Genomic DNA, 26,680 nt, shown 5'->3' with positions numbered 1-26,680 from the left:
GTTGTTTTGACTGCTATTGATTTGGATTCATAAAATATGTTTCACTTACCTGGAATTGGCTTTATAGTTGGTTTGCCGGTATGATGTTTTTACAGAAAGGAATAGTGCATAACACAACGAAAGAACAATAATTTTGCAGTGAGCTCATATGGGTCTTGTTTCAGGAATAGTCTGACATAATGTCAGTGTGTTAAGTACCGTTAGTCCTGTTAGAGCTGTCAGATACGCCCTATTTAAATATCTCAGTGAGGTTTTATTTGCTTTCTCCACATAGTTATTTTGCCAACAAATTACTTTGGCATGAGAGTGCACTGCAGTGACTATAAGAAAAAAAAATCAATATTTTTTCAGAATCACTTTCATCCACGTAGGTTATAGCCTAATGGATGGAGGGACATCTGTGTTAGTTAACAGTCTATTGACCATTTAACATAGAACAGTTTATACCATACACACAATCAATCAGTATAAATGCCTCCCATTTACAGCGATATGGGTTTAAAATTATTTTAATCTCAAACTCATTCCTTTTAAAAAGATCTTTTTAATGGATATAGCTGCTATAAATTCCCTCTGAATGTTCCATATCAATATTTGTACGGCATGAATAGACCGCTTCTTTTATAGAGGCTGCTATCCCTTTAACATAAGGAGCACCGTGTGGCTACCTTACAAAACACAACCAGAAAAGGTGGCGCCTAGTCGTACCCTCAATGTTTAAACCAATCCGCTACTTGGAGACAGTCACGATCCGCGAACCCTGAACCAATCACTTTTTGCCTTGCACCAGACTTACGCTCGCTATATGTGGTTGCTGGTTTAAGGTTAATTATTCTGAAGTGCTGTTTTGCAGACCAGGACTGCAGGTAAGATTTTGCTATTCAGTGGCATTCGACATACTATATTATATGTAGTATATGAAGCACTGTCTTAAAATCAGTGTTTTGTTTATTAAAAACAAAGCATTAAAAATGTCTGACAAGTTGAATGCCAGGGGTTTCACAATCGATCTGGCAACCCAGATATATGACGCGCATTCTGTGTGATAGAGTTGTGGAAGCACCGTCGAACGGACTTCAGTGTCGCATTTTTATGCACGGAACGGAACGTCAAGCGAATGGAATGTGCGGTCATTGGTGTTCCATCGCAACTATTGCAACTATCGCCTAACCAGCCCATCGCCTATCCTGTGACGGACCTTCTGCGTTTGGTGCGTCCCGCTACATTGCTATTGGAACTGAAAGAGTGGCAATGGTACAATGTAAACGCTTGTGTTGTGGTCGCTTTGCCGTAGGGTAGCTGCGGCTGGAACTTCAGCTCAGCTCAAACCCTCGCCTTTCGACTTGGCCTTTCTTCCCGTGCGTGTAGTTTAGACGACATCTTGTTCAGAACTTGCTCGAATTGAGCATGAATTTGGATTCGGAAAACGATCCAGACTTGGCACGGAACGGCACGTGCCATCGTTCAAGACTCGTGCGTTACGCTACCGTCTAAGCAGGAGGCATCTGACTGAGAATGCGGATTGGAAAAGATGCGTAGATAATCCAATAACATTTATCAAATGTGCTTAAAATATACGGAAAGCTATATAGTTATTCATGTATTCCGTTTCAATGGGCAGTTCTTCAACCCTCTGGTCGCTAGTGGTTATGTAAACAAGAATTGGCTCGCGGCGCCGTCAAGAGATGGCTAGTGAACCGAATTTCTTTAATTAATTGACTTATAAAGGCCTGAATGATGCTGACTTACTGGCTGACAAATGACAGCATTCCTTTCACCCTTAGTGTTCGTAATGCTTAAGTTAATGTTTAGGTGCGGTGTCCGTAGGCGCATGTCGGTCAGTTTTCTTGAAGAGCAGAAGCAGGATTGAGAAGCACCAAAAGACAAACTGGTTTTAAAAGATGATTTTAGGTCCGTGTAAGACCTTTCTAGTAAAATGTATTCGTGAAAATGTACACGTTGTCAAGATACATGGCATGGTAACTTTGAGGGCTGTGGTTGGCCTTGGTGAAGTTTTCATTGAACTCATGTATGTTGCATCTTTCCTCGCTTAGACTCGGTTGTGCCGTTTGAGTCGTGTTTTAAACGTACATATTCAGGGGACTGCTTTTGTGCGGCGCAGTCTGTCATCATTTTGTGGTGATGGGGGACAAGGAGGTGATAACTAAAACGCTTTCTCACATTCTCCAGACAGATAGCTGGAGTGTCATTCTTTGACGCCTGAAATGGTTTTCTCTCCTCTAGAAAAACTGGTTGTTCAGTATAGATTTGTCTTGCTTTTATAGACAGTTTGGACAGAGGTCTGTAACCTGAACTTTAAACTTGTTGGGGTTATCTGCTAGTACCAGTTCATCTCTGCTGCATACAGGGGCGGGTTAAGAATATGGCATCCACACATTCTTATCTTATTAAAGGTATTCCACTGAGTTGTTTAATTGCTTTTAAATTGCTCATTTTGGATTGTCTTAATTTACATTATGTTTTTTTATGGAAGGGTTGACTTTGTACAGTGTTCACTCTGGTCCCAGTGTGTGCTGATCAAGGTCTTATTCTGTTGCCTCATACGCTCACTGTTTTCCCATTAAAGATGGCTGTGCTGACCTGGCCGCTGGCCACCAAAAAGCAGTTGAGATTGATATGTTTTGTTTTGAAGGTTTACAGCTACCTCAGTCACCATCAGCTGAAACAGATACAGCATATTAATAAAGAATGTAGGTATCTAACAGTTTGCAGGTTTTGGTGCTTTGGTAAATTGTTGTTGACTACAAACCTCTCTCTCTCTCTCTCTCTCGCTCGCTCGCTCTCTCTCTCTCTCTCTCTCTCTCTCTCTCTCTCTCTCTATATATATATATATATATATATATATATATATATATACACACACACACACACATATAGCGTATATACCATGTACTATATAATGTACTATATATAGTACTATGTACTATATATACTATAGTATATATATACTGTCTCCCTTTCTCTCTCTCTCTCGCGCGCTCGCTCTCTCTCTCTCTCTCTCTCTCTCTCTCTCTCTCTCTCTCTCTCTCTCTGTATTAGAGAGATTTTTAAAACCGCAGAGAAGTACACAAGGTTTCAGATATTTTGGACATTCTTTGGAGGTTCTTCATCAGCTGTGCAAGCACCATGCTTCTGAATTTGTAGGAGGAGGTACCAATTTATATTTGCAAAACTGGTTCTTCCTCCTACTAATTCAGAATTCATGTGAATGAATAATATCATGATTCTTAAAAAAGCATGTGAGCAAATGTGTGAAAACTCGAAATAATAAAGCTGGCCTTGTGTGCCTGACCAAGGCTTAACCATAAATCACCATAAAGAGCTGGCTCACTGCTGCATGCTGATGCTCCTTGACTCTGCAGTAAATGAAACATCTTTGCTGTAAATAAAGAAAGATGCTAGTCTTCAGATAAGGAGAAAATAAGACATTTTTTAGGTGTGAAAACCCATCTGATTATGAGAATTTCACCCAAATTGTAATCTTTAATCAGAGCTTATAACTAAATAAATAAAGAGTTAATAAACTCTTTATTTAATAAAGAAGAGTACATATCAAAATCAGCTATATGTAGCTTGTAGCAAGTTATAATTTGTTCCTTCACTGAATTTGAGGCTAAAGCTTAAACCCGCAATTTCTTAATGGTTTTCTGAAGTGGTCCACCTCAGGCATTGACTCATGGAATAATTCAAGCGAATGGAGGCGAGACAAGCACTGAGCTCTTTAGTGAGGGCATCTTGTGTGTTCTTGGTGGTCACTCAGAAATCCCCTGATATTATATGTGTCAATCTGAGGACTCGCTGAATTATTGTTATATCTTAATTGTTTTGTTGTTGTTGTTGATATGCAGTAAACTACATGTTGTCTTTGTTTCCTTGCTGCTTGTTTTGGGTATCTGGAGGTCTACTGACCCGTGCCGTGGAGTGGTGAGAATTTGGTTTCATTTGCAGCCAGTGCTTCTTAAGGAGTATTTACTTTTACTGCTTAAGAGTTACCCTTAAAAGGAGTGATCAGTCTTTTGTGAAGGAGAACATATCTGGGTTAAATGTGTTTTTATTGTGTGAAAATGCATAGAGGATCTCTTCAGAGTGCCTCTGTTTCACAAACTGAGCTAAAGATGTATGGCAGAAAGACCTGCCCTTTGGCAAAAATGCCTATAAGGCATTTGCTGGGTGTGCAGGGGCCTTGAGGTCAGAAGGAGGGGACTGTCTGCTAGAGCACGCTGAGGATCGGTGACTTGGCAAGGATTAGCATAGTTTACTCTCAGGCAACCTGGTTTCAGGTTGGATGAGTCAGACCTGCAGTACATTGATGGTGGTGTTAAAAACGTTGTAGCCACTGCATTTGTCTAAGCAATCCTTTACTCAATTATTTCATTAGTTTTTGTTGTATGCTGTAGAGTATGCTATAATAATGATCAAACTCCAGGTTCCATTTTTAGAGCAAAGTAAGGTATTTGAGTAAGGTGTTTGAGTAAGGAATTTGAGTAAGCAGAATGTTGTGTTTCAAGTTATGAAAAGCCTCACAGGTTAAGAAACAATGGAATGGGCAATGGAACATGACTGGTGCTCATATTTAGCTCTAGAGTTGAGACAGAAGAAAATGTTTCTTCTCTGTGCAAGACCTTCTGCCACATTGTTGCGAAAGGTACCAGGAGAGACTCTTCATGTGTTGTCTACCAAGCCTTGTTGAAACACTTATTATTAAGTGTTAATGTGGTCTTGTGCAGGGCTCCCAAACAGATCAATGGGAAATCCAGTGGAGGATATCTGTAACAGCAGCGAGAAGGCACTCTTAATTTAACACCAACACATTCTTGCTTTTGGTTTTACCAAGATGAAACTTGAGACTAAATGTTGCCTAACCACAATAGTCAATCAGTTGTGGGGTGCAGTCTGTGCTTGTTCCTTTCAATGGTATTGGAACATCAATTCCCAGATCTGTCTACTTATTCTACATTTGAGTATATGTACAGCAGATTTGCATGTGGGTCTGTTTTTGTACTTTGAATGTCCCCTGCTCTGTATTCAGCAGAAATTTAAATGGAGATCCACTGGAGCCCTTCTGCTTGTTTTCTTTGTTTTCCCACTGGTTGCTGTTTGTACTTTCTTTGCATGCTGTTTATTCTGCCCCCTGCTATCTCTGCGACTGCTCAGCCTGGATTTCATCCAGTGATCTCAAAAAGACGTCTGAGACGTAGGACCTCTTGAGGTATCTATATTTTTACTGATCTTTATCATTTCTTAGGCTCCCGTGTTGCTTACAGATCCAGACAGAATTCAAGTGTTTTGTCCCTTCAGCCAAGGACGTGCCGTGCTTACTGAAACGAAACTTCTTTAGTGATTGTGATCCGCTGCAACTGGTAGGATTAGGATGTGGAAACCATGTTTCCCTCCCTGACAGCATCAATATCCTGTGGCTAAATCTGACAAGCTCAGAACCCCTCTTCATGAAACCCGGGCGTTTCTAAACATGGCCTGTCTGGGAAGGCCTAGAATGACTGTTTATATAGTGTTGGGATGCTGCTGTGTGAGTAGGACCGATCTGACAGGGAGCTAAGTAATCCGTTGCAAGATTCTGATGTTTCTTGCATCTTTCTCAGGGTTCCTCTAGCCGTTCCTGTTCTCTGCGGATAGACGACAGCAGATGTGCTGTCTCATCTTTTTCATTACGACCCTGTGAGATTCATTATGGTGAGATATCAGCAGCATGCCTTCAATTCTTGATGGATTGCCAAATTCCATCAAAGTTTGTTAAAAAAACAAGCCCAAAGCAAAAAAACCAAAAACCCAGCAAAAGGAGTGTGACTCATTCCAGCCTCTTGTCATGTTTACAATACGTACTGTGATTGAACTCATCTAAACTGCTTCCACTTCCTTGGCTTTTAATGAGGTTAGTCCAGGCTACATCTTACCAGTGCCATTCACTCTCTCCCTCTCTTTCACTATCTCTTCTTTTCAATCTCTCTCTGTCTCCCAGTCCCGCAACTCCTGACAAAAAGCCCAAAAACAGAAAAACATGCACTATGTGAAATATTGCGATCCGTGTGTCCTCTGGTCAAATGGACATGTGTGGGGGTGTGACTCTTCAGGGTTCTTCCAAAGTTGTCAAAATACTGCCAAGAAAATACTACAAGAAAATGTCTCTTTTTGGCCTTTACTTTAATAAATTTTAGATAATCACAAATGAGATTACAAGCAAAAATCGTTTAGAAAATGTACATGAGAAAGTTTGTTTGAAATCCAGGCCACTTGTCTTAAATCCAGGTCATATTTACTTTGCCCTGCTTCTCCCATTACAATAATGAGTGGCTACCAAGAAGGCCATGATCCCTGCTTTTGCTGTGACCTGCTACCCTTTCTGTTTCTATCTGCCTTCCACCAGCATGAGTTCACTCAGGGCAGCCTATGTTGTGCCGCTCACCACTTTGGTCAGAGAACAGCACATGAAGGAAACCTCATGACATGACCAGTGAGTCTGAGCCAACCCTGTGCGGTGGTGTTTTCACGTGGGCCTTTTGTGTGGAGTTAGCCATTCACTTCTTAAATACGCATGCCGCTCGGCAAATTAAAGACTTCAAGGTCATGCGTGTTGTTTCCGGTGGAGATGGCTGTCCCTGAAGCTCCATGAGAGGAACTATAGTTCGAAAGATGAGCTGAAAAGACGGAAACCTGACCAGATCAGTGTCTCTAACGGGTGTCTCCTCTCCCTTGTGTTATTTCTCTGAAGAGTCCAATTGTGCTTATTGCTCAATATAATGAAGCTCAATATGAGTTTCCAATACGGCCTTTAATTCGTTTGACATCCGTTGCATGTAGACTGCTTATTGCACTCAACTGAGGGTTATTTTATGGCATTCTTTTGATGTTTAAATGCGGTTGTAGTGTTGACCTGAGATCAATAGTCTTGTGAAATGAGCCAAAGGAAATGCTGTAATTACATGTGAAGTGGATGATGGCCCTATGCTCTGGTTTGTGTTGCAGGCCTGATGGAGTTGGGTACTTGGCGAGACCTGTGCACCGCGGAACCCAGTCTCCGCTCGTCTGTCTCCAGGGACTCCTGAAGAACAGGCGTCTCCCTCAACCCGTTACCCTCCCCTCGTCCAGTGTCAGCCCTATCCCCCCCGGCAGCCCCTGCCCCCAAGCCCCGCCCTCAGGCTTCCCCTCCCTCTCCCGAGATGATCGGCAAACTAAGGCAGAATCTGCTGGTGGCCTGTTTGGTCATCAGCTCTGTCACGGTCTTCTACCTGGGCCGGCACGCCATGGAGTGTCACCACCGCGCAGAGGACCGGGTGGTGGCACCGCTGCTGAGCAGCCTGCATGCTACGCTGCGCACGGGACACAACCTCAGCAGCCCCTTCGTCTACAACAAGGACATGCCGCTCATCTTCATCGGTGGCGTGCCACGCAGCGGGACCACGCTCATGCGCGCCATGCTGGATGCCCACCCGGACGTTCGCTGTGGTGAGGAGACGCGCGTCATACCACGCATCCTGGCCATGAAGCAGATGTGGAGCCGCTCGGGCCGCGAGAAGATGCGTCTGGATGAGGCGGGCGTCACTGACGAGGTTCTGGATGCCGCAATGCAGGCCTTCTTGCTGGAGATCATCGTCAAGCATGGCGAGCCGGCGGCCTACCTGTGCAACAAGGACCCGTTCGCTCTCAAGTCCCTCTCATACTTGGCCAAGATCTTTCCACGTGCCAAGTTCATCCTCATGATCCGTGACGGGCGTGCCTCTGTCCACTCCATGATCTCGCGAAAGGTCACCATCGCTGGCTTCGACCTGAACAGCTACCGCGACTGCCTCACCAAGTGGAACCGCGCCATAGAGACCATGTACACTCAGTGCCTGGAGGCAGCCGACAAGTGCCTGCCCATGCACTACGAGCAGCTCGTCCTGCACCCTGAGAAGTGGATGAGGACGCTGCTCAAATTCCTGGACATTCCCTGGAATGAGGCGGTCCTGCACCATGAAGAGCTCATTGGGAAAGCGGGTGGCGTGTCCCTCTCCAAGTAAGTGGCAGATGGCTGGCAACTTGCGCCACAACACAACTGAGGTTGGGGGAGGGGTGGTGTGGAGGGTGGATGTTGGGGGAGGGGTGGAGAAAAGGGTGGGGTCACTGAAGACTGGAAATCATTTCCTCTGCAGATGACGAGCTTGTGGGCTGTGTTCCACATTGGTTTAATTGAATATCGAAGCATAATTGCTTTGCTGTAATTACAGACAGCAGCATAATGCTAAAACACAACCTGGCAGTATTCTGCTTCTGGACGTTAAAGCCCCTTATTAACTTGCTTAACTGGGGTCCCCAGCTGTCTTTCTCTTTGAAGTTTTTTCATCTGGTGCCTTTAAATATCCTTTTTAAATACATATCCAGCTTGATCTGCTCTATATGTGTATGTGTGTGATCTTTCTGGCCAATTTATTACAAAGGCGAATGTTGAAGTGTAGTCCTGATTGCGAGATCAGTGTTAACTAATAGTTTCCTGTCAGAGACTAGGATGGTCTATGAGGACTAAGATGAGTAATTTGATGATTCGAGAGTGTTTGTGATGTAAAGGTGTGAAGGAAAAAATCTGTGTATTATACAGACACACACAACACATTAACACTGTCTTCCTGATGGTGGATGAAGCAGATTCTATCCACTGAGGGTCATCTTTGATAAAACAAACAAATCTAAAAGGGATTCTCTGCCTATTTTTTCAAAAATATTCAAGAACAGTATGTGATTCTCTTTTAGTCACCAGGATTTCGAAGTACACCGTGATAATACGCCCTTGCCACACAGCAGACGCCCCCCCCCCCCCCCTGCGGAAACGGGGCTACCGTCTGGATATCATCTGGGGTGGGAACACAATGTACAGAGCGAAAGGTCTGTGCTGCTCACGTTCACTTTTCGGGTGACAGAGCACACTGGTTTAGGCCCTCAGGTTGCCCCTGTGGGCATCTCACGCCACGCCTCTAATCTCTGTGTTCATGTTAGCTTGTTGACACAATAATGGCATTATAGTGCATTATAAAGTGAAGGGTGGTATTGTTTAGACTTTGTCCCGTGGAGCAGGAATCTCAACTGTCACCATAGCTGTTCTGAACAGACTCAGGGACTGCACACACTGCTTTGACCTCCCCATTACTGCATTTAAACACATACAGTTTATTTCCTAAAGAGGTTTGGGAAAGAGGAAGAAACTAATATTTGAAAGCAGAAAGATAAATTTTTGGTTTTGTTTCATGGTCAGTGGTGCCACTGTAATGATGAACGAGGCTCGTTGTAAGTGACATCTGTGTAACAAAATGGTGCATTTCAGGAGACACATAATGGAGAAGCAGAATCGATTCAATCTTTTGGACATAAAGATCTCATACCCCTTAGTAGCAAACTACTGCACCGACTAACTGTAGATTAGTGTAGTGTTACAGGTGGTTTATGCCACTTTGTTGGCAGGATCCAAATAAAGTATGCAATACCTTGAGCAGTTTTATGGGAAAAAAAACTATCCCCCAGCTTTTACCTTTGACCCCATATAAGGGTCCTCCCTAGCATAAGGGGCCCCAGAGAACCAGGTTTGATAGCAGACAGGAACTAAGGCTGAGATAATGCAACATCCTCACTGCACATAGTGTACTTTCCTCTAGGTCTTCTTGTAGGACACCTAGTTAGGCCTCTGAGAAAAAAAATACTTCATGTACTTCACTGGCTTGCATAAAAATTGCGATTTTGTGCATTAAAGAGAACCTTGCCCACTGATTATCATGGCTTTCATGACATGGCCTGGGGCTTGTCTGCATTGACAGAGTTGTAACATCCTGTAGAAGAAATTGCAGTGAAACTTAGCATGTTGCAAATCTACACCACACTTCTTTAAAGCCAGCAGTGATTATTTTTATGTTTTTGGTTTCTATTACCTAGTTACTATTAACATTAATTGTTATATATTTACTTTTGTCAAACACAATAAAAGATATTTAGAGGACGAGGCCAAACGGTCATATTATTAGGTAGTATTATTAAGGAGGGGTAAGTCAAATATTCTTGAATTTGCCAAATTAGTTGTGTCCTGTACATGCAAATGTGTGTTTCAGCAGAAAAATTAAAAGAAATCGTCTCCTGTTTGTTTTCGGTCCTGTACACTCACCCTTGCCTCTTCATGACTTGTTACCTACAATACAAAGACAGAATAATGTCAACAAAATTAAAAGTAAACTGTTGGGACAAGACTGCAGTGAAATAATATTTTAGCATCCATTCCTCATCAGTCCCTCCAAAATTCCACACATTTATTTGAAGAGACCCCTTAGACGTCCTCTGTGATGAGGAAGATCGTTTGGTTGGTTTGTTGCCCACAACTTTGAAAGTGTATACACCAAAGTTCTGGCTTTCAGTTTATTTCCTGTTCTTATGCCATTCACTGAGTTTTCCTGTTTTAATGGGATGTGGTTTTAACATTTTTGAGTGTTACTGTTGTATTTTATCATTAATGTGAATCACACAGAGCAACCAGTGTTGACTATAACCAGGTTGTGGGTGTGTTCTGGTGTCCCCTGTGTCCTGAGGCATGCCTTGAGTGCTTCAGAGCTTCAGAAACCACTTAAAGAGTTTCAGTCATAGCATGGCAAAGCTAGCAAGGGCTCTTCAGTACTAAGAACCATCGGTTCTGTACCGTTAGCTCTTTCAAAGTGAACTGTAAGCTTTGGTGGTCTGGTAAAAGCCATTTAGCGTAGCTCGCATATAATGTTTCGTGGGTTTACACCTGAGCGGTCCCACACAGTAACCCTGACCTCTGCAGGGGGGGGGGCAGAAATGGACATTGCAAGGAGGAGGGGCTGTGTGTTGAAGCCGTGCACATCGGAGTGCTCTTGGACTCCTCAGGTCTCCAGACAGTGGCCTAAGCGCTGAGCACATGCAACTCACTCTTCATTTCATTGATCCCAATCAAATATTAATAAAAGGGCGACCTCTCGCAGGCAGCCTAATATGAGCTTTTTACACTACTGATAGGAGGGGCTTTACCGAACACGGCTTGTCATCAATGGCTTTGTAATATGCGATCCACCGAAGACGTGGAGATGACGGAATGGCCCACAAACAAAGTTTGGGCTTGCTGGGACTGACTCTGGGGAGAGCAGCATAGCTGAGTAGGATCCGCCCAGGCATAAGACAAACTCAGCCTGTGGCAGATGGAGGGTGCAAGTTCGCGCCTGGTGGTCCTCGACATGGAGAGAGTCTGCACCGTGCCGAGTCAGTCGGTGGGCAGGCGGCTTGTAGAACAGGCCTGCTCCAGACAAATGCGCTCCAGTCCTCTGGGGGGACCTGCCGAACCCGTGGCTCATTTCGGAGAAGGCACTGATGGGATTTTTAGGTGGAAGGGGAGAGCCTGCAGCGCTCTAATGGCTGATGAAAAGCCCCACCCTGAGTCCCAGAGGGGACTTGCAGAAAACAGTCCATTAAATCTGGCCCGCTGCACCTGCAGGGCGAGGGTCTAGCACTGCTGCGTGTGCGCCTGCAGGCAGTGCGTCCCTGCCTGCGACGGCCACCGGTCCGCTCGCCGCGACAGCCGGGCCCAGGCTCTGTCTAGCCAAGACATGGACCTGACCATTAACATCAATTACTTCCTCGTTTTTATTTGTTTAATTCCTCCCTCCCAGTCGACTTGTGGCAGAGATTTGGCCATTACTTGGTCTGGTGGAGCAGCAAGGCTGCTATTTGCCTCCAGGAATACACAGCGTTGCAGAAAAGCGCCGGAGCTCAGCATGAATAATTAACATTCACCCACAGGCTATTATACAGAGCTCAACCACAAGGAACTTCTTGCGACGCGTGTATGAGTGTGGATGCACTCATGCGCCTGTGTGTGTTTCTGTCTGGAGAGGCAGTGGAGCGGGGTTCTGTGCTGATGGTCGCGTTAGACGATGGCAGAAGAACTGCTGCCTTGGGGGGTGCTGTGGTTTTGGGCAGGTGAGCAGCTAGTGAACCTCCGTTTCAGGGGGTCGTATGGCGCCTACTGCTGCAGCGGACGTCTTTGGCATTAGCCCTGTTCCTCCCGGCGCTTTTCTCAGACACTTTGGCAGTCTGTGTTGTCTGTTTAGAGCCTCTCTGGGCATATGGGCTGTGGGTGGAGAGGATGAAGGCTGATCATGGCCTGTTTTGGCCAGACCTTGTGAATGTGAGCATATGAGGTACACAGCTATCAGCTGTAAGTAAGCCTGCAAATTGCAGTATTTACCAATAGCTGGCCTGTCAAGTTAGTCGAGTAGTCAAGTTATTCAGTGGACAGCAAGCTGCTATGGAGGCATCCGCTACGGTGACCACGGCTGCCCTTCCTTACATCCGCTGCTCTTCCTGCATTCCCGTGAATGCTGATGCCACCTGAGAGGGCGTCACTGCGACCTTGTACACTCACGGCAATGAGTGGCAGCGTGTCAAAACCAGACGGCCTTCTCCATTTGTTGGCCATGGCAACAGCAGAAGAGAGACGTTGTTTTTCAGGAGAATGGCATGACTCATCAGCGGTGGCAAAGCTGTCAGGACTGGCTGCAGCTCTTCGCCACACCAGATCTTTTTTTCACATCTTCCCTCGTTTCTCAAGGCATCACTGCAGACCGAAGCTTTTTCCTGCACTTTCCATTAGTGAAAAGTATCATTAAAAAAAAAAAAAAGAGAACTAAATATGCAAAAAAAAAAAAAAGGGAGCAATCCACGCTGTCCTATGAAAGAAAGAAGTCTATTAATCATGCAGGGAGTGGTGAAGTGCGATTCCAGCGTAAATGGATTATTGAAGCCAGAGGCCGTATCGGCCAGGGACTCGAGCAATGAAACGTAAAGCGGCGCTTGTTGCTGGTGTAAATGGACTGGTCAGCCTCTGGGGAGGGCGCTGCGTCTCTAGCTCTGGAAGGCAGCGAGGCACTCCTCCTGCACGCAGCGATCTGCGGCGTGGGAGCTCCAGCAGGGTTTCCCAGGGTCCCCACCGACACACTCCGGGGCTCTCCGCCATGCTGTGTCTGTGGGGAGAGGGAACAGGAGGGGCCAACTCCTGCTCCGGAAGTGCTACGAGTTTACAAAGTGTGTGCAGAGATACGATGAGGCAGGCTATCATGTGTTTCACCTCGGATCATGCACAGCTGCGAGGCTTATTCATCAAGCTTCCCCCCTTCTCTTCTTCTACACTGTACACACACACACACACACCCATATGAGTTCTTGCACAGGCCTCATCTTGCTTGTTTAGTGGAAGGGGAATGGAGAATGATTATGGCCTTAAAGGGAGTAAAAGCCCCAGGATCTCTCACCTGAGGGTAAGAATCGTTGTGCAGTGTGGACCTGCTGGGACCAATCGGTACTCCATCCTTGCCCTGGTTGTAAAAGGCCTGCCTTGGCCACAGATGGGTATCGCCTGTCATAATCTGTTCCCCATCTGGTTTTACTTCTCCGCAGTGGGGGATAAGAAAGGGGCACTATGGCTTCCCTCCTTTCTGGCTCCAACAAGGCCCTGCTCCTCAACAAACAGAGCAAAGAGGAAGACTAATACGCAACATTCCCCACATGCACTTCCCCCGCTGCCTGTGGCACCACAAACTGGCAAAGACTACGTTTAGAATGAATTGGCTGCTTGTGGCCCTATTCTACTGACACTTTTAAAGAGTGCCATTCATTTTTCTGTGAAACAAGAAATGCATAGTTTAGGGAAGTACAACAGTATCTATGGGAACTGAGTGGATGTTATAATGTTATATTTATGTTATGGTTTTGAGTAGATGTTATAATGGCACTGACGTTTTAGTGAAGCTGCGTGTTAAGGGGTAAATTGCTTATTTAATTCACTGTTCCTGTGCATTTGTATTAATTATGTACTGTGTTTATGCTTTGATGTGAATCTGAAGTATCTGCCTCATCACTGTTTGAAGGCAATGAAAATTTTGGCTCTGACCACAAAACAAATTTTTGTCTATTGTTTGGCTGAGGTCTAGATAACTGCTTATTTTAAATGTACACGTGTGGCATTTGATCCACATTCCACAGCATCCAGAGGCCAGATCATGTGTTTTCTATAACTATACGCAAAAAGTGTCATTCCTTTGGTTTGGTCCCAGCTTACGCCATATATTATTTCATACAGATCAATAATTTATCGTGGATGTGATATAATTCGTGATTCATTTTTAATCTGCTTGCAGATTTGCTTCCACAAAATTTCGTGTTTGAGTGAGTCACACTGTAACCACGGTAACGGCGTTGTTGGGTTTGCACTATTTGAAAGCTTCAACATAAAGAACAAAAAGACATCGGCATGCCCACACACGGCATGGGCCTCCTTTGTGATGTTATATAAATCACAGCCATGCCTCAGTCGTACAGGTTAGGGTTTCTGGGGTTTTGCACATTTGCGCAGTTCTCAGCAGGCCCTGCAGCGTTGAGCGCTGCAGCATTGCTGAGATTGTCCCTTCGAGAGAGCTGTCACCACCATCCTCGTGACTTTAATCAAATATGAGCATTATTCGCCCCATGTAAGGTGACGCATGGCAAATGGAGACTGATCTCAGAGAGTGAAAGGCCGTTCGCTCCAACCATTTACATGCTGCTGTAAGTGGGAGGAACCCCGAGCTTTTACTCGTTATTTGGCTCTCGCGATGCAGTTGACGCCAGTTGAGGCCAGTTAGACCCGGCGGCGGTAGAGAGGAGCGGCGATGGGCGGCACTGATCCAGCCGGCCGAGCAACCTCGCTGTCCTGCTGCCCCCGCTGACGTGGTGGTGTCTCGTGTCCTGCAGGGTGGAGCGCTCCACAGACCAGGTGATCAAGCCAGTCAACGTGGAGGCCCTGTCTAAGTGGGTAGGCAAGATCCCTGTGGATGTGCTGCGAGACATGCCTGCCATCGCGCCCATGCTGGCCAGGCTCGGCTATGACCCTCACGCCAACCCCCCCAACTACGGCCGGCCGGACCCGCGCGTCCTGGACAACACCAGAAGGGTGAGTGTACCCCAGAGACAAAATGAAGGCTTCAATCGCACTTATTTTTATTTTAGGTTTTTGCAGGGCACAAACTGCTTCTTGTCATATGTCCTCGACCCGTGATGAAAACAGTTGGTGAATATACTGGTTTCTTACTAAGTCTCAGCTTGTGCTGCCTACTGGATGTTTACTGTGCAGGGCACGTTTTGGGAAGCCCGTCGAGCGAGACATGCATGGTACCTGCCTAAAGCCAACATCCCCAGCCTTGGCAGTGCCGCGCTTGCAGGTCAGAGGTCACAGGAACTAGATGCCACCTAAAGTTTCTTACATGACCGGAAGCTTCCCTTGCAACAAAAAGAGGACCATCTGGCTTTTGAAGGGTAATCATTATTGGGAAAAGCACATTTCTGATGAACCAGCTCTTCGAGGACCTGTACTTAATGAATGTACTCATGAGATGCGTATACACTTTCTTTCTGGAGCTGATGTGTGCAATATGTACTAAAATGGGTCTGCGCATGCTGGGGTATCAGGTGAAAAATGAACACGTTTTTACCTCCTGTGCTCTTAGGGTCATAGGATTTTATGTCTTAAACGCTGGATCTATTTAGTGTTTATCATCTCAATCAAAGTCAAACTCCGTAGTTCAACAGGCCTGCACTAATGAGTGGAATTAGCCACTTACTTTGGAATATGTTCCATATATATGAACTACAGTACTTTGTTGAGTTTTGCAATATTGCCTGTGAGACATTTTACTGTGTTGAGATGCTGTTTTCAAATTGTTAAAGTGTGTTTGTTTCATGAAGGGGTTGTAACGTTAGTGTTTTGACAGTAGACTCGGTTTCTGAGCCGCCATTGTTCGGCCATGGGAGCACCGCCGTACGTGGTCTCCTCTGTTGGATCCTATCCCGTTATTGTTTCCCTGACTATTGATTTCAAATCATTCCTGATGCTTTGTTGGATAAGAGCCCACTACACTTCTCTCAGGACCTGGTAGTACACTCCATTATGAAATGAGAAGAGACTGGCCACTCATTCAGATGTTATTCCAATGTTAACATTATATCTTATTCGTCACCCTCCATTATGGAAGAGTCCTCACTGATGGAAAGCTAGCAGATATGGATATAGAGCCTGTACTGCGTAAGTGGACACCGCACTCATATCTCCTGCAGTCCTTTCTCCTAGGGCAAAGGTCAAAACAAGCCGCTGCCATTTTCAAGACTAATTCTCTTTGGAGGCTTCCTTCCAGCGGAGGGAACTTAGCGCCGTGTGGAGGCGGGGCCGCACCTCTAATGGCTAACGGCGGTGCTCTGGAGGAGCGCACTGTCCCCGGCGAGTCTGTTCCGTCTCGGAGCGTCTGTGGAGGGAGTGGGGAGCCTTCTCACGCATCCGCCACTTTACACCCCGTCCCTCGCCGCCGCTAATGACCAGGCGGTACACTGAACTGCGGTCGATAAAGGGAATAAAAGCCGTTCAACACCCCATAAAAGCCAGTAAGGTTTATGAGAGTGGCCGCAGGCTGGCCGTGCTCCCCCAGTGCAGTTCTGTTATGTGTTGCTGTGATTTGAAGGGCAGCATAATGTTTGGTTCTCCCGAGGCCTTTAGTGCTCCTTCCTTTTCTCTTAGGCTTAAAGCTCAAACTTACTGGTTCGGTACGTCAGCGAGGTGTCCCGGGTGTTCACCTGGCGAGGTAACGATGTTTCTCCACTCCATGAGTCTTAAGAAAGGAAACCTAACAGAGAAAAAACGCATGACTCGGTGGAACCTTTTTACCGCAAGGCTTAATCATTATGCTTGAAAGCATTTTTTGAAAGGTGGAAAAGCCAAAGCCTGCGACTGCAGACTGCTTTTTAGCATTTTTCCTAAATGAGGTTAGTGGGGTTGGGAGGGCCCCTAGCTGAAGCCTGCGTCTGACTCACTCCACTTCCGGAGACGAGAGGGGTGTTCGTTTCTCCCGTCTGGCTGTGTGCTAATGTTCAGCTGCTCTCTCTGGGAGTGCCGCGTCTGCAGGGCTGGACGCTCTGCATGAACTTTGCTGACCACGTCCCTGATACGTCTTCCCGGGGAGGTGTTACGAAGGGGAGCCTGACACCACGTGTCCAGGTCCTGTGACGTATTGCTGACAGATTTTCTCAGCAGTGCATTCGAGACATGTACAGCGATCTCTAGGCGCATTAGAGCTGGAAGTTAATGTGACTACAACAGAGAAGGGTTTGAAGTTACTGAGGAGATCATATATTAGTCAGCTCACTGACTGAAATTATTGGGGTTTTTTTCTTTTGTGAAAGTTGCTCTGTCTTCTAATTTCTCAGCATTCCATTTCATTTAGACAAATTCTTTACCAGTCCCAAGTGTCCCAGGTTTAGATAAAATATTTGCCATTGCTTTTAAATGTCTCCAATGGGTGTACTATGCTGTCTCAGTATTTCCCAGTGCAAAGCACTAGAGTGTTAAGATTAGCTCCAGAGGGTAACCTTTATATCCATACACATGTGTGAATGCACGTGCACATATGTGTAATTCTAGTTTCACGTGTGAGTGCAGATGCTTGGCTGGTTTTGGGTTGTGCTCCATGTGTCTGTGCCTCGCCGTACCAAAGGTCCTGCCTTTCTCTCATGAATCCTTTCTGTCGTCCATGTGATGGGCAGCACTGCACATCTGCAGGGTATTATCGTGTGTTTTCCGCAGATCAGCCCCAGCTGCGAGGCTTATTCATCAAGCTTCGCCCTCTTCTCTTCTTCTACACACACACACACACACACACACACAGACAGAGATGGAGCTCAATTATTTTTATTCTGTGTGTTAGCTGTGGACTATTCTGACCAGAGGAAGAATGACGCGGTGATTTCTGTCATTGCGCTGCACCTCCTGTCATTTTGGCAACGACTCTTCTCATTGTACAGGCTGCTTTACTTTCGGGGGAGGACAGGCGTGAGGAGACCAGCATGATGGGCATCAGGACCTTCCCCCACCCAGCATGCCTGACTGACTCAGAGAAGCAGATTTTTCAACTCTCTTAGGTGTGGGAAGTGCGCAGAGCAGTCAGGGAGGGATCTGGGACGTTGTTGAAGACGTGTGCGTTTGAGCTGTCATTTACCGTCACCAGGTTTCCTTCACTTGTTCCTTTTCTTTATTCCTTTCACATTCTACTGATCCAAGTGGCAAAATCCTTTTTGTGTTTTATTGCACTTCTTGCGGGGGTTATGCTTTAGGCTTGCTTCGGGCTGAGGGTTCTATCGTGGCTTCCTTGTGAGGGCGCACAAGTCCTGTTGTTAATGTGACAGAACAGCACTCTCTTGCTGCAGTGATGCACAGTCGCTTAGGAGTACCTTAAAAAACCTTAGTGACTGGTGGGTGCCATGCAGGCCTTTGATTGGTCCAGGATGCTGAACGTGCATGTGCTCTGCATGTGCTCTGCGCATGTGCTCCCTGTGTGATGCGGTCGCGCTTGCCGATTTGCACGTGTGCACAGACCTTCCCCAGGCTGAGCGGGCAGGCCAGCGACGTTTCCTTGGTAACACCGCCTTACCACAAGACGGGAACCGTGTCGGAAATGCGTGGCGGCTGTACTTGTCTGCCAGGATGTTTCCAGAGTCTTGGCCAGCTCAAGGTTCCGAAGGTTCCGAGGGTCTTGGTCCGGTTCCGATTCGGATCTCTGCGACACACCAGCAGCTTTGGCTGACTTCAATGATTTCACTGATTTCAGTGATGAATCTAGTAACTAAAGAATCCCTGGGTCTCTATTTCTGCTTGCTACCGCAATTGATTGGCTTCGTATGACAGGAATGCATTACAAGTGACATGTATAATCAATATGACTGAGCTTTAACTTTGCGTTCCACTGGCACCATCCATTTCATCCTGATCACCTCCATTATTTAGGCTGCCGAGGTGCTGATTAAAATATTGATCTCACCATGGCAAACAGACCTGACATAGTCGAGGTTGCATTAACTTTTAGCCTCTTCTTTCCTGGCACCTGGGCCTCTTGAGGTGTCTACCGCAGTGAGTCAAACCTCAGCTTTCACATGCTGACATTTTTACCAGTGCGTATTGATCTTGTCTTGTACAATCGTCCCACGCAAGTAAACAAAACGTGGCTTTATGTGCATCTGAGTTGAACATTAACCATTACTGTTCTTCCAAAAAAGAAACACATTTACAAATAGAGCCGGACGATTGTCATCAACCTCAATGATTTGCTCCAATGATAATTCCAATTTTCTGGATTCTAACTCGGCTGCTATTAATTTTCTCCACAAGAGGGCGTTTCCACATTGCAACATCCATTTGTCTGGGCTTCAACAGTACAGCAGCAATGGAGTGAAAGAAATTCTAACAACATTCCTCTTTGGAAATAAAGTTCCACTTTAAGTGGAAATATATTTCGCTATATTTGATTATACATCAAAATATGTTGAATGCTTTTTTAGCTAATCACAGAGTACAAATCCTCTGACACAATAATGTCATTCGTAATACTCGATAATGTGGTGTTTATATCAGTTAGTTATAATAAAGGCATGATTTGTTTATTTAGTCTGAGAATGTTGATTATCTTAGTCTTAATAGGTTTTACTTACTTAACAAAATGTCTAAATATCTAAAAGTGGGCACTGTTTTTAATAATCTAACAAAAAAGCACAAACAAAAAGAAAAACAAAACAACTCTGAATTGTTTTAACAGGATCTTCCAAGAAACAGACAGATTTGCCCTTTGTGGATGGAAAGATTTCATATATGACGTCATTGAGATCTTTCCCATAGACGTGCCTGTGCAAAGCTTAGCCAACCATCTCTGACTTTCATCACAAATATTTACCCTGTTTATCTTCATCTGCTCAGGCATAAACACCATATGCTTTGTGCTAGTGCACAGTGGGGTTGACAGAATGAGGTTGTCCTGTGTATTCTGATCAGAATTCTCTATTTGGGTTTGGATGTTGTGTGTGGACCTGTGGGCTAAAGGTATTCCTCTGAAGCACGAAAAACCTGCCATAGATACAAGAGCCGATTCATGTGTGATTGTATTGTTGTCCAGAGGGACAGTTTCACAGCAACAGATCTCGTTAAGCATGTTAACTGAGCGATCTCATTCCGAGATTTGGGGACAGCTCCACGTCTTGGTGTGTGAGGGAGTTCTGCTTGTGTTACGAGGCATGTACAGGATGTGTCAGTGTCAGGATGACATTAGACAAAGACAAAGAAAGACAGAGAGAGAGAGTGCATCAGTAAGTTGAACAACAAGATCTTGGCATCAGAAAGCTGTACCTCTTCTTCCTATTAAAAGTATATTTGCCGGTTTTATGGAGTTTTCACCTAACCTCCTCTCAGCTAAAGTAAGTCATAATGACAGCATTCTACTTTCCAAACGCTTAAAGTCATAACGTGCCCCTGCACAAGAGCAGCTTAGTTTATGAGCCTTGTGAAGTTCCCCCGTCTGCCGTAACCAAAACAATGAAATCCACATCCCAGTAAGAATCTGCTCGGTGTCCAGCATGTTTAGCAGACGTGTTATTTCATTAAAACCTACTAGCAACAGTTTTATCATTTTGTCCTGTAAAATAAATACTTAAAGGTTGTGTTTTGAGAATTATGGATATTACTGAATGGTGTTTCTAACACCTTCTAACATCTCTTTTTAATCTGTCAGTGTCCAACATATATAATGTAGTTCTGCATGCATGTTCTCGGGCATCTGTTCCACTTTAATGTCACTTTATACTACTGCCAGACTGGATCGGCCTAGTTACACATTTATTTTTAATTCTAAAGAACAGTAACAAATGTGTTAATAATTGGACAATGTTGTCCAGAGAAACTTTGGGTAGTATTAATATAATATTTCTAATTATAATAACAATATATAATAGTATAATATTAATAAGAGAGCCCTAATTACAGAAAGCATTGTAATACGGCGTTATTGGATGAGAAGTAATGCTTTGAGTCAAAGCAGTTGTCTGCTCAGACGCAGGCCTTGGTACCTTGGTAACTTGCATCGTCTGGTTCCTGCTGTGTCTGGAGAATAAACAACAGCTCTAAGAAAGGTTATTAACAGAGTGTCAAAAGTCTCATTTGGGCATATATCGTCATTTATTTTATTTCTCACTACTTTAGTGAGACCCAAACCCTTCTCTTCCAGCACAGACAGTGTAGCTGTGGTGGTGACGTAGTTTCACTGCTCTGATTGAGTTTATCAGGCTACGAGACTAAAGGGTGTACGGTTCGTAATCTTGTCATGGTGATCTGTGGCCTTCATCCCATGCCTTCTTGCATAACATCAGACTCTGATAACGATTTTTTACTGGAGAGCCACTTACATCATGTAGTCTACATACGTGAAGAGCTCAGAGGATTTTAAAGATTAGTTTTGCTTCTCCTGACCTGTTTGTATTTGTAGCAAGTCAGCCCCCAGACTAAATCATTTGGCATTTTGTAGTCTGTGTGATTTGAATAGCAGGCATTGTAATATGTGTCTTCTGTATAGTTAATGAAGCTTTGCAATGCAGCCTGTACTCTTCTTCATAATCTCAGTTTTCATTTTTTTTAGATTATGTAAACAGGGTGGACTGGTCTTTTTAATCTGTGGTGGCAGGGCACTGCACTTTGTAATAGTCTCCCCTTTAATCTGCCTGTGGCCTACAGTGTGTGCTGTGAATTAGCACATCTTGAATCATTTGAAAAGCCGCGATCAATACCTATTAAGTGGCTTTGAAGCTCCCGTGATCTATGTTGAGAAACTAATATTAAGATCAATACATTCCTGGTCTAAGGATGATATGATCAGGGAAACGGTGGCATTTAACTCAGATAGACAGACTCTAAACTCCAGCCTCTAATCTCCAGCCTCCAAATTTAAACTTCTAATCTCCAGCCTCTATACTCCAGCCTCTACACTCCAGCCTCTAATCTCCAGCCTCTAATCTCCAGCCTCTAAACTTAAACTTCTAATCTCCAGCCTCTATACTCCAGCCTCTAAACTCCAGTCTGCATATACAAGACAAGCAGCCATTCATCAGTGCAGCTGGATATTTATTTAGCAAAAAGGACAAATGGATAAACTGTGTGATTTAAGGTTTAATTTAATCAGCTCCAGTGCTCTGGAAGTAGTGCATGCTCCTATGTGGCTGTAAATACAGGCGGAGAGGACCTACCTGTCAGAGCTCACCCAGCCAAACTGTGACAGCGTAGGCAAAACACGTAGTAGAGTCAAATCCCTGGGAAGTGCATCAATAAAACGAAAACAGAAAACTCAAAAGGAATTTTTTTTTTTTTAATGTTTCTGTAATTTTTTTTATTGTCTATTTTAACCACATCTTCCCTGTTCTTACCCCATTATTTCTTTCCTGCCTTTTTGCCTTGTTATTGTTTGTGAAATAAACTACAATTCAAATAAAAAAAAAATTTTTTCTGACTATTTAAAGCTTCTGGTGTAGCTCTCCTGGTAATTCACCATGATCGTGAGTTCATTTTCCATGTAGCATTAATGTTGTTGCACTGATAAATATAAGTTGCTCTGGATAAGATTATATATATTCCAGAAATGTACAGCACTTTTTATGAAGTAGATTTAACAGGTGGAATAAATAAATTGCAAACATAATGTGTACTTCTCACTAGTACACTAGAGAACATGCTGTTCGCTCTTTTAGTTTCAGTATTTTATTTTAGTTTCTTCATTCCCAAAAGTGGCCTTGCCCTCTCACCTCTGCTTTTCCATATGAGCGTCATCGGAGGTGATCAGCCTGTCCCCGTGGTTTGTTAGGGCCAGAGAAGGGTAGGGCCAGCATACTTAGACGCTTTCCACAAATGACACACCCAAGGAGGTGCGTTGTGGACATGCACACGTGTGCACACACAAGCCCGCAAAAATGCAGAAGGGCAGCTGATTGTATTTCCATCATGTGTGCATCTTATCATTACATTTCATACATTTCTTAGAACCGTTGTATTGAGGAGATATAGTTGTTATCTTTTAACTTTTGAGTTGGTGTCAAATTCCTAAACTGCTAAAACTGATCAGCACTTCTTGTCAAGTGTTTTTTTTTCCCCCAAACCCACATTGGTGCAGATGTGGGTGTTAATGTTTCCAGTCACCTCGATGATTGAATATTCATTTCTGGGGGTCATCTGAGGTCCTGATTGCCTCATTATTTTGCCAGTGCATGTCCTGCTAAGAGGATAACGAACCCCCATCAGTCATCACCAGCTACCACGGGCTCTGCTGTCACAGCTGTCTTAATGGAGACATTAGCAGGGGGGGTGGACATGGATAAAAGGAGATACGAGGTTTGATTCAGAACTCCTGCTTTCAGCGTTTGCCTGCAATGGCCCCTGGCCCCTAATAAGCAGAGTGTTTTGAGGAACCAGCAAACCTGCTTGAAGAAAATCTAGGCCAGGGTCTGGTCCACGGCCACTTGTTCTTCACAGACAGCAACAAGTTATGTACAACAATCGGACCCGTCACCAAACGGTTTGGCCATAAGACTGATGTTTCAGCAAGTCACCCACTTCTCAGCTCCTCATTGCTCCTCACTGCTCCTCTCAGCTCCCGAGTATTCTATCCCCCCACCCCTCCCCCTCCCGGCCGTTTTGGCTTTGGCGCTTCCCACTGGGACGTGGGGCAGCATGGAGGTGGTTCTGAGCGCACCCACTGGCTCCTTCGCTCTAGGCCCACATGCTGCTTTCAATAATTAAGGTTTGAAATAGTCAAAACCCCCCCCAAACAGCCTGCGGGAGACCGAGCGAGCCAGACTTCTCTCGGCATGTACTCCAACATGCCAGAAATGCGTCAAACCAAACGAATAGCTAGGGCTCTTCCCGCCATCCCGTTAGGCTCTCGTTTCATGCAGACATCAAGTTCTGAGCAAAACGTGCTAATGTCAGCTAGAAAGCAGGAATGGGGAAAAAAGCCTGTGGGGGGAAGGATCGCCTGGACAATCAGCCAGAGCAGGGCCTCCTCCTGTCTCCTCCTTCTTTACACTCCCTCGGAGGCGCAACAGAGAGGGGAGGTCTGCCTGGTGGAATTTGAGAGAACAAGACTTTATGGGGTGCGGTTGGCTGATGGACCTTGCAGTGGCCGCCTCGACGCTGGAGGGTAAAACAGGAGAGCGAGCCTCAGATTCCCACTGTTTCCCTGGTGCAGCATTTGTGAAATTATGGATTTAACACTAGTTTTTTTAGTTTAGTTTTTGTACCTCATTTTCCTCTCCCTCTCGCACCCCCTCACTCTCCCTCTATTTCCCTCACACTATTTCCTTTCTCTCTCTCTGTCAGCAATTCTCTTCTTTTTGTTTGCAGATTCAACGGTTCTTTTGTTTGTGCTTTAATTCCCTTTATCCTTGATTTAGCTCCTTTAGATACATGCATTCTTCCAGCAAGCAGCTTGCGAGGCGGAAAAGGATTCTGGACTGGTCTTAATTGCCGATTGCTCCTCTGTGCCCCCTTTGGCTCTGCTCACTCGCTGACTATAGAGTCCATGATGGCTGTCTCTAATACCACCAGCGCACAGTTCACAAACCCCACACACCCCTTTCATCTCCTGGATTGACAGACTGACTCGATGCATGAACATTGGGGTGGGCTCAGTCTGACACCCTGGGAATCGATATACAATATCCTCCCAGGCGCGAGAAGAATGAGTGTCTCTTATAAGAAGTCTGTTAGTTTTCACTGTGCCTTTTTCACATGCAAACTGCTTCACTTAGCCGTTCCTCTTCTCCCAACATCATTCCCAAATGGGTCTGTTTTATTGGGGTTTTTCATTTGATTTCAGTTTGGACTCTCATCGCATTACATCACAGCGCAGTACTCATCTCGGGATAGATGCATCCTGAGAGGAGATTTGGACTTTTACTACTTTACTGGTTCAATGATGTATCAGTAGCACTGCTTTTGTTATCCCTGAAAACAAGACCGATTTTTTTTTTTTTGTCTTGTTGTGTTTTTCCAGGTGTTTAAAGGTGAATTTCAGCTACCTGATTTTCTTAAAGAACAATCACAGGTATGGTAGCTCCTCTGCCTGCTCTAGTCATTTCATTTGTTTTTTTCTATACAGTTTTTCCCCTTTGATCCTCTTTTTTTAAGTGCTAACCATCTTAATAATTAGTATGCAGTACTGGCTTTCGCTCCCGTATGCTTTCTCGCTTGGTCTTACTGCATTCTAGTCATTTTGGTGATTCCGCCGGTGAATAACCCGTCTTCCAACCTCCTGCAGTTCTCTCTTGATCTTTTATTTCTTGCCTCATTTTCATGCCTGCACACACAGATTCTCACATTAGCTCTCTGGCCTCGTTTCTCATGGCCTGGTGGTCCCTGCTAGCGAGGGAGACGAAGCTGGATGCTCTGTGGCTGTCTGGGGGGTGTATACTGCCCCCTCTTGACCAAAATGAGTTATTTAATCAGCTGCATAGAATGCCACCCAGATTGTCTGGCTGGTTACTGTAGTAATGAATAATGCTCGCAGTGTCACTGGGAGAGACTGCATGTTGTAAGACTGCGATGCGTATTGGACAGGACCCTTCCTTATTGGCTGCCACACGAGAACCGGAAGGACAGACATTGTAAACAGATCTCCAGCAAAGCAGATTGGCTCGTTTCCTTCTGTCAGCATATCTGCAACGCATCAACAGATGTGCTTCACAGGAAGTGTATTCCTTCTTAAGCACTGAGGGGTCTTCTACTCTTTTACAGCTGCAGAAATCTTCAGAAAAGCCAAACCCAAGTTAGGAGGAGAAAAGAAACAGTCCAGACAACCATAAAAGTAAGTGACTGCTTATATTGGCTAAGAAAATACTGACTGAAGGTTTATTCATCTGACCTAAATTGAACTTAATTGCCATGTAAAAAGCACTGATATGATTGTTTTTAGAGCTTCAGTCTGGCCCAATGCAGTGTTCTGTTTCAAATATATTCTCAATGTTAGTGTGTATGGTTTGTAAGTACATCTTGTAGGTGGGTGTGTGTTTAATATTCCAGTGTAGCTACTCTTTCTTCGTATACTCACTCAGCTGGCTGCTCTCTGCTGTGTTACAGGCAAACAGGATGGGACACAGCAGGGCCCTGGTGGACCCACAAACACATGCTGGGACCTCCCTCTCTATCTATCTCTCTCTCTCACACACACACTCACACACACACACACACACACACACACACACACAATATTCATTCAGAGGCCCCTGGGCCCAGACCACTACATGGAGAACTTTGGCCTTTGATGTTGTACTGTAACAGTTGTGGCCTAAGAATGTCATTGCTATCTAGATTTTTTTTTTAAACCATAATCGTGGGACTTTTTCCTGGCTACATAAATCTGTGATTCTGTTATAAGAAAATACAGTGATTAGCAATGGAAATATTTATGGAAGAAAATTAGCTTTTGAAGATGCAACATCTATTTTGATGTTTTGTTTTTAATGTTCATGTATTTGTAATGTGCAATTCCTTGGGTACTCATGTACAAGATCACAGTCTTCAGGCAGCACTCATAGTGAGGACAAAGCGGCATTTTGTACCCTTCCATTCCCAATAGCGTGATCTTTTGTACATGGAGATCTGTAATAAATGAATTGTCAGTGTTGAAGGCGAGAGAATTGCTTGTATTTTCCCATCGGAGGAAAACTGGGATGTCAAGAGACAATGGTTGAGTCTTCTATTGTAGCAAATTTTAAAATGGCACCAGCAAATTGGACCTTTTGT

At 44.7% G+C, this 26,680-nt stretch overlaps 1 protein-coding gene across 4 annotated transcripts; it reads left to right on the top strand.

Moving 5' to 3' along the window:
• The first annotated feature begins 751 nt into the window (after positions 1 to 751).
• On the top strand, positions 752 to 26,564 carry tpst1 (tyrosylprotein sulfotransferase 1). 4 transcript variants are annotated; one of them, XM_026997660.2, is made up of 7 exons: positions 752 to 866; positions 1,050 to 1,210; positions 7,003 to 8,032; positions 14,788 to 14,986; positions 24,933 to 24,983; positions 25,673 to 25,742; positions 26,015 to 26,107. In XM_026997660.2, the coding sequence occupies exons 3-6, from the start codon at positions 7,197 to 7,199 to the stop codon at positions 25,706 to 25,708; spliced, it is 1,122 nt and encodes a 373-aa protein (XP_026853461.1). In that variant the 5' UTR covers positions 752 to 866; positions 1,050 to 1,210; positions 7,003 to 7,196; the 3' UTR covers positions 25,709 to 25,742; positions 26,015 to 26,107. The 4 variants fall into 4 exon arrangements, with proteins under 4 accessions (XP_026853461.1, XP_035389826.1, XP_026853462.1 ...); XM_035533933.1 differs by lacking the exon at positions 14,788 to 14,986 and having other exon boundaries at positions 26,015 to 26,564; XM_026997661.2 differs by lacking the exon at positions 24,933 to 24,983.
• Positions 26,565 to 26,680: the final 116 nt, after the last annotated feature.

The sequence above is a fragment of the Electrophorus electricus genome, chromosome 15 (genome assembly GCF_013358815.1).
Source record: "Electrophorus electricus isolate fEleEle1 chromosome 15, fEleEle1.pri, whole genome shotgun sequence".
NCBI classification, from domain to species: domain Eukaryota; kingdom Metazoa; phylum Chordata; class Actinopteri; order Gymnotiformes; family Gymnotidae; genus Electrophorus; species Electrophorus electricus.
The sequence above is the reverse complement of the archived record's forward strand: the minus strand, read 5'-3'. Positions and strand labels throughout refer to the sequence as shown.